Below are 13,992 nucleotides of genomic sequence, written 5' to 3'. Positions count from 1 at the left end.
TTAATGCGATTTTAGTACTTTTACATGATTTATGAGACATGTTTACCGCTTGCAACTGATTCAAAAAGGATTTATTGGTTTATTATTGTTAGTGGAGGCTCAGAGGACGTTCTATATAATCCTAAATGTGTTGTATGTTACATAGCCCTGATCAAAATGTTTAGTATCTCAACATTTACTGGTCAGGAAAAACAATAACTTTTTGTGTGCAGAACTGCATATGTAAAAAAAAAAAAAAAAAAAAATCTCATTTTTAAAATGATCCTTTGTCCTGAGGTTTCTGCGCGGCTGTGAGACTGCCAGTTGTGGTACAGTAATTAGGAGTTAAACCATACCCAATTCTATACAGGCTCAGCTGGCTGTTTTATAGCCCTTCAGTAGCCCATGTGGTAGAGACCTTAAAGATGGGTGTAGAGTTACGGTGGAGAGTTGTTGATGTCACTAGAAGGCTACAGCTGTGATGGCAACAGAAGTGTAAGAATCCCTGTCATTTTATTGTATTACTCCATATTCCTATCACACACGATCCTGGATGAAGCTCTAGAAGATTTGGGTGCTGCAGCAACCACCAGCTTGAAACTGGTTCAGAAAGTCACAATGTGAATATTTGCCAGTGCACAATGGATCAACAGGTAGCGTCCAAACACATTTTTATTGAAGCATGGTCATCACATCGCAGAGCAGGTAGTGCAACATTTCGGAGTCACTCAGGACCCCTTTGTCAGGCATGTGATGACATGCCTGGCGAAGGGGTCCTGCGTGACTCAGAAACATTGCACTACCTGCTCTGTGATGTAATCAGGCTTCAATAAAAATTTGTTTGGACGCTACCTGTTGATCCATGGTGTGCTGGCAAATATCCACATTGTCATTTTATTGTGGGGAGACCACTAACTTTCACTGGACTACGATTTAGTGCTCAAAAGAACGCTGGCTGCAGAAAAACAATGTATAACATAAAGTCACTATTATTAGGAGTAAAGGTAGCTAAATATGAAAACAATGTGTAAATGAGTATAGGTGAGTGACCTGGGAGGGATAGTAGGGTTGTTTTGCCAAGAGATTGGCTATAACTCAAATGAAAATCTATGCTTTCAAAACAAAAACAGCTCAAACAGTTGAAAGCAAACACACCAGGATATTAATCCTTAGGCCCACATCACATTAGCGATTTTGTCTCTAGCAAAGAATCGCCAGTAACAGGATTGCTAGAAAATGCAGAGATAACACCTGTGCCTTATAGGTGATGTGCCATTGCTGCTGAAAATGCTGCAAAACCTCCCCAGCTAGAGAGCGATTCCTTGCTCCCCCAACTGGCAAGGGAGAGATGCGTGCAAGGAAGTGAGTGGTTTCACCCCTTGCTATGCCCTCCAGAGCAATCCTGCCAACAACGGGTTCTTGCCAGCAACAGGATCCCCAGCATTATATGGCCCTTATTTTAAAAAAAAGTGACACTTATTTTCAGCTAAATCCAATGAGATTTGACAGTGACAGTCACATGATTAAAAATACAGAACCATATTCTTGTATTATAGGGGTTGATTTGATAAAACTGGAGAGTGCAAAATCTGGTGCAGCTGTGCGTGGTAGCCAATCGGCTTCTAAATCTAGCTTGTTCAATTAAACTTTGACAAAAAAAATAAAAATAAACTAGAAGTGTATTGTTTGCTATGCAGAGCTGCACCAGATTTTGCACTCTCCAGTTTTAGTAAATCAACCCCACAGCTCTGTGAATTAAGCCTGTTTCCTGAGAAAGAATTGTGGTGTATTTCAATAAAGGTTATGGCTTTAGCTCCAAATTTTTGGCTTCCATCAACAATTAAAGAGTCGCTGGATATGAGAAGCTGTGGCAAAAAAATAAAAATAAAATATTGCGGGCAGGAAACTTGTCATCAGTATCAACCTTGGTTTGCCCTGCAGCCAATTTTTTTCCCTACTACTGACTTAACATGTCTCATTCTGCACCTTGTGTGGAGGGCAGCCATCTTGGAAGAGGTAGGGCCCTGATATCTGTTTTGTCTTGTGCTGTAAGGAGAGGCTGCAGCAAAAAATTTATGTCAGGTCATTGCAAGGGTATACAATCATTAGGATCAGAGTGCAGATGTATTCATATATAAAAACAGAAATTAAAGCATTTTACAAGTCAGTTAATATATATACCATTGCAGCCTTCAGTGACACAGAGTCCATGTTAGGGAGGTTGGCCAGTGGTCCCTGTAATAAGAAACACAATTCTTTATATAGGTTATACAACAACCTTTAAATGAACTAAACTTAAAACAAAACTGACCAAAAACCATTAGGGTCCATTCACACAGGGACAACTTTGGATTCGACTTGAAGTCGGCCCAAGTTGCCTCAAGTCGTGCAACATGATAAAATCAATGTAAGTGAATGAGAGCCGTCTTAATGCACACTACTGAAGTCGCTCCGACTTCACAAAAGGTTCCTGTACTACTTCAAGCTGACTTCTAGGCAACTTGTACCCATAAAATTCAATGGAAGTTGAATCCAAGTCAGATCCGCTGTCTTAACCGGTTCCCGACCAGTGCACGCCAATGTACGTCAGCAGAATGGCACGGGCAGGCATATTGGCATACAGGTATGTCCAATCTTTAAAGCCGCCCTGCCATTGCGAGCGCGCCGCCGGTGGTGCGCTCACGTGCTGGTCGGGACCCTCGTGAATCTAGTCGCGGGTCCCGCGGACCCGAACGCCGCGGGCATACCCGCGATCGTCTCACGGGGCGGCTGAACGAGGAAATGCCGTTGCAAACAGCATTTCCCCGTTCTGCCTAGCAACTAGTGATGCTGATCTCTGCTCCATGTGATTGGAGCAGAGACCAGTGTTCACTAAATGAAAGCCCAGCCCCCCACAGTTAGCAACACACCCCTAGGAACACTTAACCCTTACACTGCCACCCATTGGTTAACCCCTTCACTGCCAGTGTCATTTACACAGGAATCAATGCATTTATATAGCAGTGATTACTGTATAAATGACAATGGTCCCAAAATTGTGTCAAAAATGTCCGATGTGTCCACCATAATGTTGCAGTCACAATAAAAATCGCTGATTGCCGCCATTACTAGTAAAAGAAAATTAATAAAAATGCCATAAAACTATCCCCTATTTTGTAAACGCTATAACTTTTGCGCAAAACAATCAATCGCTTATTGCGATTTTTTTTACCAAAAATATGTAGAAAAATACGTATCGGCCTAAACTGAGGGAAAAAATGTTTTTTTATATATTTTTGGGGGATATTTATTATAACAAAATGTAAAAAATAATGAATTTTTTTCAAAATTGTCACTCTATTTTTGTTTATAGTGCAAAAAATAAAAACCGCAGGAGTGATCAAAATACCGCCAAAAGAAAGCTCTATTTGTGGGAAAAAAGGATGTCAATTTTGTTTGGGAGCCACGTCGCATGACCGCGCAATTGTCAGTTAAAGTGACGCAGTGCCAAATCGCAAAAAGTCTTTGACCAGCAAAATGGTCCGGGGCTGAAGTGGTTAACTGAAGCAACTTTCCAGGAAGTAAAAATTGTTTTCTAGGCAAACCCCTCCTGACTATTATGTGATTGGCCACTGGCAAAGTTCCCTGTCCTGGAGGCAATTTCAAGTTGCTTTGCAAGTTGCCTCAAGTCGTGCTGTGATTCAAACTCAAGTCGTGTCCAAGTTGCCTTACCAAAGTCTCACTGGAAGTCATGTTGCCCCTGTGTGAATGGACTCTTATGGTTTACCTTAACAACTGTATAGATATAATTACTATTTTTTCTTTTTGTAGATCACCAAAATAGTACATTGTTCTGTTTAACAATTAATAAAGGTGCAAATTACAAAGTAATTACACAAGAGGTCTCCACTTGCATGAAATTACAATTGAAGAGGTTTTATTTGATTGTTCAATTTGAGATCAGTTCATCTCAAGGTGATAGTTTAGTTTTGGTAGATGCTTGAGATATACAATCACACGAAGATGAATTACACAATGAGGTCTCTGGAAACAGTTCCCCAACTTGTACACTAGCCATGGTAATGACAAAAGGGTCCTGCTCTCCCAGTTAGTTTCAATCCATTTCATATCATGGAAAATGAAACAGAGATTGCAAGGCATGTATGTTGGCACCCCCTTCCCAACAGATAGAAGTCAGTGGACCTATAGACAGAAAGAAGTCAATGGGTGAGAGACACCATTTTTGGTGGACTGATGCTTGGCATACACTCAGATTAAAAAAAAATATATATATATATATATATATATATTATATATATATATATATATATATATATATATATTATATTATCTCTTTCATTGTCAAAAGAAATGATCACTCAGAGGTCAAGGGTAGTTTGAAACGATAAGATCACGATTACTGATATGTATTTTTTGCTACGTGGTACGACCAGCATGGCATTTTAACACTTAAAGCGGTTGTATACCCGCTGATGTTTTTTTTTTTTTTTCCTGACCTGCAAAAAAAAAAGGCATAATGCACCACATACTAGCTCATTATGAAATACCTTAGAACTAGGCCCCGACATCTGGCCTGATCCACGACGAGGGAGCCGACATGTTCCCTCAGCATTTCTTCCAGGTATCGCGGCTCGGGCGCTGTGAGTGGCCGGAGCGGCAATATCGTCACTCCAGCACATGCGCGCGGGAGATTTCTTTCCAGCAGGGTCCGGCGTCTGCCGGACTTACAGCCGAGAATCCCCTGTGCGCATGCGCCGCTGCGGGTTTAGGAGATTTTTTTTACCTACAGGTAAGCCTTATTATAGGCTTTCCTGTAGGTAAAAGTCATAAAAATGACTATACAACCACTTTAAGATATTCGCAGGCTCAGCAATTATCACCTTTTAGCTTTATGGGAAAATGCGAAGTTATTTCTTCCATCCATTAGGTATAGAAAAGAACCCCCCCCCCCATTTAAAATAATAACATTTTGTTGCTTTGCAGCCTGAAATGAAGACAGCCACAGTTTTAGTTTTATCCAGCTGTATTTACTAGTGCAACTTTTTAAGATTCCAAGTGAAAGAAGATATGGACACCAATATGTCAAAGAAAATAATAAAAAATAGAATCACTGAGTTGGAAAAAGGATCACCCCCTTACGTTAGTATTTTGTTTAATCACCTTTCGCTTTAAAGTGATATTAAAGTCTTGCCTTTTTGTGGTTTAAAAATAACAAACATGTTATACTTACCTGCCTCTCTGTAAAGGTTTTGCACAGAGCAGTCCAGATCCTCCTCTTCTCAGGTCCCTCGCCGGTGCTCCTGGGCGGAGCCACAAATGGACCCAACCCATCTCACTTCTCATTGGCCCACTGACTTTGACAGCGGTGGGAGACAATGTCTAAGCCAATCTGAGGTACAGTCCCAGACAGATGAGGCTCTCGTGCAACATCACTGGATCGTGATGGGCTCAGGTAAGTATTTGGGAGGCTGAGGGGCTGCTGCACACAGACGTTTTTTATTTTAATGCATAGAATATATTTAGTGCATAAAAAACAAAAAACAAAACACACGGAACTGCATCTGGTGTGAACTAGCACTAAGATAAAAAACCTTCTGCCTTTAGAACCACATTCATTCCAGCATTTAGGGCCAGTTTACACCATAGAAACGCAGTCCGGATGCGTTCCAAATGCTTTTCTGCATGCGCAATTTTGACAGGTTCCAGATGCAAGCCAGTGTTTATGTGTTTTTGGTGTGTTCTTGATGCAGTACAGTGTATTTTCCCCCCAATTTTTTTAACCTAGGACATGTGGGGTTCCAATGCATTTAGGTGCATTTTACAGCGTTCCAGTACAGTCCAGTGCAGGAAAGATACAATATGTTCTACTTTTTTTTTCTGAACTGGAACGCACTTGGAACTGCAAGCACTGGTGTGAACTATGCGATTGAAAACCATCTAACCTACTTTCCATGCATTTTTGATGCAGAAAAAAACGCACTGGACTGCATGTGGTGTGAGCTGGCCCTTAGTCTGTTGGGAAATGTCTCTACTTATTTTGCACATCTAGACATTGCAATATTTGCCCACTTTTTTTGCAAAACTGCTCAAGTTCAGTTAAATTTGAAGGGGACTGTTTGCGGAATGACCACACAGTGGTTAAAGGAGTCTAGATGTGCAAAGTTAGTAGAGACATCTCCCAACAGACTAAAGGCTGTAATTAAAGCAAAGGTTTTTTTCCTGGCATGCTGGTGTTATATGTTTCACTTCATGAGAAGTTGTGCAGGTGTGCACGCATGCACAATTTGTAACTTGTGGGTTCAAAATGTTTGCAATTAAAAAAATAAAAGGGGGGGGGGGGGAAGACTTTAGTTCAGCTTAAAAATAATTTTCTACTTTACCCATTGCAATCCCCTACTACTTAATCTCTTGACAATTAAACATAGAGATGTACTTTTATACAACATTAAGGACTGCTGTTTTAACACTCTGAGCTATACCCCATTTTTTGTTTACATTTCTTACAAACAATGGTGGCCAGCCAGTTCTTCGCTCTAATCATCTGGGGTTATTGCATGTTCGTTCTATCACTCATTGCTCAGTTTTAGCTTTTGTAGTACCATTCCTCACCTGCTCCGGCTTATGCTGTTGAACGCAGTTGTAGATCTGACTTAATCCAGCTCTGGTCAATACAAATGAGGCCTGCTCATTGATCAGTGTGTCCAGGTGAGCTTCAATCTTGATGAAACAAAGGAAAATAAATCTGTATAGTTTCTTGCTGTTGTATTCAATCTGTGCAGTTTGTGCTTAAAGGGCTTTTCAAAGGACATTAGCCTCTCTGAGAACCATGGATTTATGCAATAATCTCAAGATTTAGGCCTTAAATTATAAAGACCCTAAAGGTTTTCCCTTGTTTATTTATGCATAGTTTGTGTCTAACTTTTTGTCTGCCGCCAGAAGATCACCCAAAGTTGCTTTCCTTTTAACTGCTTGAACATATATACTGAAACAGTGCAGGGTTCAATCAGTTCATAGGGCAAGACGTCATGTGGCTTCAGGATCAAAATCAATATAAAAGCTAAACCAGTAGGCAACTATGAATATTTCATAAATAAGCCAGCACAATTTAAAACATTGTAGGGTAAAAAAAAACAGATTTTTAAAAAATGCTTAAAGTGGTTATAAAGGTTTTGATTTGTTTTCCTTAAAATATTAAACATATTATATTTTCCTGCTCTGTGCAATGTTTGTTCACAGAGCAGTCCTAATCATCCTCTTCTCAGGTCCCCTGTCAACACTTCTGGCCCCTCCGCCTTGCCAAGTGCCCCCACAGTAAGTCATTTGCTCTGGAGGCACTAGTGCATGGTAGCTCCCAAGAAGCCTGTGTGTGTCTATGGGGACACACAAAGCGTGGCTCAGACCTGCCCCCCACTCCCTCCTCACTGGCTGTGATTGACAGCAGTGGAAGCCAATGGCTCCCATTGCTGTGTCTCAGCCAATGAGGAGAGAGAGACCGGAGAGAGCCTCACCTCTCATGTACATCGCTGGATAGGGCTTGGGTACACATTAGGGGGGATGTGGGGGAGCTGCACACTGAAAGTTTTTTTTAACCATTATGCGTAGAATGCATGAAGGTAAAAAACCTCCACCCTTTACAACCACTTCAACTGTGATGGTAAAGTGGAATTTCAGGCTACGCCCATCTAATTATAAAAATGCTCCATTCCAACTCCTAACACCTATGCTGACTAATCTGTGTAAGAAAGATGTGTATGCTTAGCTACTTTCCGGCTGCTTCATTCTGGTCATGTGATCTCCATGTCAGCCAGCAGTGACTGCAGAGGAGAGAAAGAGCTCAACAATGGCTGCATATGCCTGGAAGTGGTGACATCACCCATAGATTTCTATGGCCCAGCTGTTGACGGTGCTCCTGCTCCCTCCTCTCCCCTGCAGCCACCACTAGCTTACACAGGGCAGCTGAACATGTGAACAGTGTCATGAAAATAGGTAAGTATTTACATCTAAAGTAAAAAGTGCAGCGCTAATTAACATAAGTATACAATATGTTATATTGTATGAACAGCAGTATGTTTATACTGATAAAGCAATGTGTAAAGTGCATATAAGCAATGTGTAAAGTGCACACCCGCCTGTGGCAAGGTCCGTGAGTCGGGTCGCGAGTTCCGCGGACTCGATCGCTTCATGTGGATTAAGAATGGGGAGATGCTAATGTAAACAAGCAAGTCCCCATTCTGCCTAGTGACAGTGTCACTGATCTCTGCTCCCTGTGATCGGAGCAGAGATCAGTGACGTGTCACACGCAGTCACTCCCCCCCCACAGTTAGAAACACTCCCCAGGACACACTTAACCCCTACACTGCCACCTAGTGGTTAACCTTTTCACTGCCAGTGCCATTTACACAGGAATCAGTGCATTTGTATAGCACTGATTGCTGTATAAAGGACAATGGTCCCAAAAATATGTCAAAAATGTCTGATGTATCCGCCATAATGTCGCAGTCATGCTAAAAATCGCAGATCGCCGCCATTTAAAAAAAAATTATTACTAAAAATGCCATAAAACTATCTCCTATTTTGTAAATGCTATAACTTTTGCGCAAACCAATCAATAATCGCTTACTGCGATTTAAAAAAAAATAATATGTAGAAGAATACGCATTAGCCTAAACTGAGGAAAAAACATTTTTTTTAAATAAATTTTTGGGAGATATTTATTATAACAAAAAAGTAAAAAATAATGCTTTTTTTTTTCAAAATTGTCACTTATTTTGATTATAGCGAAAAAAAATTAAATCGCAGGGGTGATCGAATAGCACCAAAAGAAAGCGCTATTTGTGGTAAAAAAAAAAAAAAAGGTTTGGAATTTTGTTTGGAAGCCACGTTGCGCAACCGCCCAATTGTCAGTTAAAGCGACGCAGTGCTCAATCGCAAAAAGTGCTCTGGTCAGGAAGGGAGTCAATTCTGAAGTAGTTAAAGGTGACCATACACTGCAATCAGTTACATCTTAAAAAAAATTGATTTAGTGCAAGATCCTGTTTGATTTCCTATAATTTGAATTAATTATTCACGTGTATCCTATTACCTATTTTGCCGAAATATCAAGTTGTACAGAGATTGGCCAATCAGATTGTATAGTGCATGACAATCTTAAGTGACAAATTTGGAATGTAGATGTGCCATGACCCACTTGTATATTCTTAGCAATATTTTGTGGGCATTATACAAGGCATATGAAAAAACACCTTTTTTCAGGACATGCTAGAGTGATAAGGAAGCCTCAAATTACGGCTCTCCAGCTGTTGTGGAACTACACATCCCAAGAGCTATTGTAAAACTCTGGCATTCACAGACATGACCAGGCATGATGGGAATTGTAGTTCCTGAACAAATGGAGGGCCGTAGTTTGAAGACCGCTGTACTAGACCATTATTATGGCTCCAGAATTGGGAGTGTGGCATCTACCCAATTTCTCTCTGCTGGTGGACACAAGAACCTACATCTATAGATATACTGTATATTTGGGCAGCACAGTGGTGTAGTGGTTAGCACATTCACCTAGCAGCAAATAGGGTCACTGGTTCGAATCCCAGTGTTCTCCCTGTGCCTGCGTGGGTTTCCTCCAGGGACTCCGGTTTCCTCCCACACTCTAAAAACATGCTGGTAGGTAAATCGGATTCTTTCTATATTGGCCCAAATATGTCTGAATGTGTGTTAGGGACCCACACAAACACCACCCCATGTTAAAAAAAAAAAAAAAAAAAATCTTAACTTGCAAGTAAGGATAATCTTTTCCTCAGAGAACAGTGAGCGGGGCCAGATATGCACCACAGGGACATACCTCCGCGCACACAGCAGTTGCTCATCTCACATACACAGGGGTCGTGCATCTAGATGCAGGAACCCAATTTTTAGGGAAATAGTAAAGCAGATCCAGATTTCCAGGACTGGACTAACAAATGTTTCTAGTGAAAGGCAACTGGTGTTTTCTATTAAACAAGGTCTACATGGGCCATTGAGATGCATCAAAGTTGAACTTAAGAATGTGTCTTTGCAAAGTTAAACTAAATGAAATCCTTTCTTATTTTTGCTTGGGTATGGAGTGCAGAGGGAGTAGAAGTCTTGTCAGTTTTTGGGGATGTCTACTCCCCTGATAGGGTGAAGACACCTCCGAAATTTTTCCACTTTCTCCTTCAAATTTATTCACTTCCTGTCACATAGCCAAACAGGAAGTGAGGCTAAAACCCTACCAATGTCGTTCTTTGGGGACACACAGGTCAATATAGTTTCCCCATTAGGTAAATTGCACTCTAGCATTTTGCTGTGTACTCACCAACTTATTAGGTATCTTGGACTTTGGGGTTCATTTACTAAAGGCAAATCCACTTTGCACTACAAGTGCACTTGGAAGTGTAGTTGCTGGAGATCCGAGGGGGACATGCAAGGAAAATAAAAAAACATATTTTCTTCTACATGAGTGGATGATAAAATCACCATTGCTTCCCCTCAGATTTACAGCGAGTACACTTGTATTGCAGAGTGGATTTGCCTTTATTAAACACCAAATTACCTAATAATTTGGGGTGTACACAAAGAAGGGGGAAGGGAACATTTTTAAGATTAGGTAGGTATAGCCTGAAATTTCACTTTAAATTTGTTAATCGGTGTGTTAAAATTGCAAAAGGCAAAAGTAACATACTACCCTTTACTTCAATAATATAATGTTAATATTACTGAAACAAAAATTTGTATTTACATCCTATAATTAAGAGCCGGTTCACACTGCGGGCGATGCGAGGCGAGGCGACACGACTCGCCTCGCTCTCGCAAGTCGCCCCCGTTCTGTACAATGGAACCGTTCTGAGAGGAGTGACTCGAGTCGCTCCGACTCAGAAAAAAGGTTCTTGTACTACTTTTGGGCGACCTCGGGGCGACTTGCATTGACTTCTATACAGAAGTCATTTGCAAGTCGCCGCCGAGGCCGCTGCAGGTCGCGGCGAGGCAAGTCGGAGTCGCCTCGCCTTGCCTGCTGTGTGAACCGGCCCTAACTAAATACCAGAAGAACTGAAAGTAAAACAGTGTGGATTATATATTCCTGCACCAAAAAAAAAAAGCCCCCCAAGGCAGTGAGCTCATATTTAGCAGAATTAGCTTCAGGTGACACCAGAAGCACTAAACAATAAGATTTGAACTCCTGTGTCATCCTCTGGCTACAGACAGTACTATGACCAGAAATACAGTACATATTATTTGCTAATCACAAAAATTGCAGAAAAGGGTTTAGCTAGATTAGCTGGAGCCACAATTTTTTTCCACCCAAGTCATTGTGCTAGGAAAAAAATGAACAAATTAAACTTGCCTGAAACTGCAGCATCTCCAGACGCTTGTCAGTAAATTCAAACAAAGCAAGTGTTGTCTTCATTACATAAAGGCAATTGACCAAGTATGTGGCCATGTCAGCTGTCCCCAGGTTGCTGGCAGACACCGTACACATCTGTAGCAGAGGGTCCAGGATGCAGGACAGCACCTAGAAGGAAGTTGAGGACACACAAAGCAGAACATCATGTTACCATTTCTGAGAAGGCAATTGATTCCCAATTACACTTGAGCACAATGTTCTCTTCACATGTACGTGATACCACAGTTGGCCAGACACATGATGCACAGCCTGGTATCAGTACATACAGTGGTGTAAGAAATAGGTTACACAGTAAATTATCCAAAAAGGATAACCAAGATGAAAAAGATATCCATGCTAAATGCAGTCATTAACACATTTAACATTTACATATAACATTTTTTATTGTCCAGTATTCAGCAAAGTTTTAATGAGCACAGCAATCTCAGCACAAATATCAATTGCGTTTATGGTGACTGAGCCTTCTAGATGCAGTAATCCTAAATTTTCTGTAAAGCCCAAGCATTTTTTTTTCCTTTTTAGCTTTTAATAGCATAAAGAAGAGTAAGCCCTTGTACACACGGTTGGACATTCCGATGGAAAATGTCCGATCGGACCGTGTTGTCGGATAATCCGACTGTGTGTGGGCTCCATCGGACTGTTTCCGTCGGAATATCCGATGGACAAAGTTTTAGAGCTGGGCTATAAAACTTTCCGACAACATGATCCGATCGGACTTTGTCCGATTGTGTGTAGATAATTCCAATCGGACAAAGTGCCACGCATGCTCAGATCAAATTCCTAGACCAAAGCTATTGGCTACTAGTCCCATCGTAACAAAATAACGTTGTCACGTTACGTACAATTGGATTTTCCGACAACTTTGTCTGACTGTGTATGCAACACAAGTTTCAGACAAAATCCGACGGATTTTGTTGTCGGAATGTCCGACCGTGTGTACAAGGGCTTAGAACTATTTATTGCTGTGTGTGTCCCTGCTGGGGTGAGTAATTCCTTCTATTTGTCCTAGTGACCATCGTCAATAGGACTAAAAGTGATGGAAAATTAAAAATTTTGAGTGGTCAAGAGGACATGAAATCTTCCAATAGGGACAATTGTTGTGGAGGCCACTTATTGACTGGGGATTTTCTTTATTTCGTGTTGTGTTTACAGAACAGAAGTGAAAGTAACCCCCGCCCCTTACAGAGGACATTACACTATACAAAGCTAAATAAAAGTTTTGGCTATAGATACAGTCATGTGAACAAAATGTATTTACCTGGACAAAGTCGGCTTGTCGTGCATCCAGAGGAACCACAGAGGAGTCATGAGAAACCAAAACTTCCCGTAGTAAGGTCAGTGTTTGATTCAGGGCAGAACTTGGACCTAGATCCACTGGAGGCAACTCCACCTTGAAAGATATAAAATTAAGCAGCTTTCTTATTCATTGCAAATTTTTCTATATTGACATAAAAGCCACAAGATATATCATATATATATATTAGGTATAGAGGTCGACCGATATGGGTTTTTCTCTGGCCGATGCCGATATTTAGAAATCATGGCGGCCGATAGCCGATATATAATGCCGATTTTTTTGGGCCGATATGTTAGGCCGATTTTATTTATTTATTTTTTTCCTTTTTTATTTATTTTTATTTTTTTAATCCCCCTTGATCTAACACACCTTTCCCACTGGGGCGTTTTTCAGGCGCTTTTGGGCTAAAAATAGCGCCTGTAAAGTGCCTGCAAAATGGCTCCCCTGCAGTCTGTGTGAAAGACAGAGTGCTTTCACACTGAAGCGATGCGCTGGCAGGATCTTAAAAAAAAGTCCTCCAAGCAGCACGTTTGGAGTGGTGTACACCGCTCCTCCACCACTCCTGCCCATTGATATGAATGGGCACCACTGCCAAAGCGCATGCAATGCGATTTGGCAGCAGTGCTTCATGGGCGCATTTAACCTCTTCCTTGGCCGCTAGCTGGGTTTTATGCGCCCCACTAGCAGCCAAATAGCAATGCTAAAATGATGGTAAAGAGCCGCTAAAACTTGCGTTTTACCATCAACACCTGCCCGCTCCAGTGTGAAAGCAGTCTTCATAAGTGATACAGAAAATTTCTTACATTTAAACATTTATTAAACAAAACAAACCTCCAATCAGTTTACTTGTATGTATGATTTAGATTAAAAAAAAAAAAAAAAACTATATATTAAATAAAAGTCAAAACTTTTGGAAGAAAAAAAAAAATGGGCTAACTTTACTGTTTTTATTTTATTTTTATTTTTTAAATAGTGTATTTTTTTCCCAAAAAAATGCATTTGAAAGACCTCTGTGCAAATGCCTTTTGACATAAAATATTGCAACAACCGCTATTTTATTCCCTAGGATCTCTGCTAAAAAAAGATATATAATTTTTGGGGGGGTATAAGTGATTTTCTGGCAGAAAATACAGGATTTTTACTTGTAAGCAACAAGTGTCAGAAAAGATTTAGTCTTTAAATGGTTAAACTGAGAACTTCTACACACAGAGATGACTTCATTCATTCAAGTGTAAACATTGTATCTTTCTGTTCTTTTCTTGGCAGCCTGCCCAGAGAGGAGGAAAGTGTTTCTATGACG

At 40.7% G+C, this 13,992-nt stretch overlaps 1 protein-coding gene across 1 annotated transcript in view; it reads right to left on the bottom strand.

Annotated features, from left to right (window-relative positions):
* COG6 (component of oligomeric golgi complex 6) overlaps positions 1-13,992 on the bottom strand; it is a 211,368-nt gene that overhangs the window by 23,298 nt on the left and 174,078 nt on the right. The window contains exons 14-17 of the mRNA XM_077484196.1: positions 12,654-12,785; positions 11,336-11,503; positions 6,589-6,696; positions 2,161-2,214 (exon numbers count right to left, since the gene is read on the bottom strand). Of these exons, the coding sequence (XP_077340322.1) occupies positions 2,161-2,214; positions 6,589-6,696; positions 11,336-11,503; positions 12,654-12,785 (462 nt within the window). The remainder of the gene's footprint in view (positions 1-2,160; positions 2,215-6,588; positions 6,697-11,335; positions 11,504-12,653; positions 12,786-13,992) is intronic.

The sequence above is a fragment of the Lithobates pipiens genome, unplaced genomic scaffold (genome assembly GCF_037356315.1).
Source record: "Lithobates pipiens isolate NorthernLeopardFrog02 unplaced genomic scaffold, aLitPip1_a1.2 Scaffold_16, whole genome shotgun sequence".
Lineage (NCBI taxonomy): Eukaryota > Metazoa > Chordata > Amphibia > Anura > Ranidae > Lithobates > Lithobates pipiens.
This window is presented reverse-complemented; position numbering and strand designations above follow the sequence as displayed.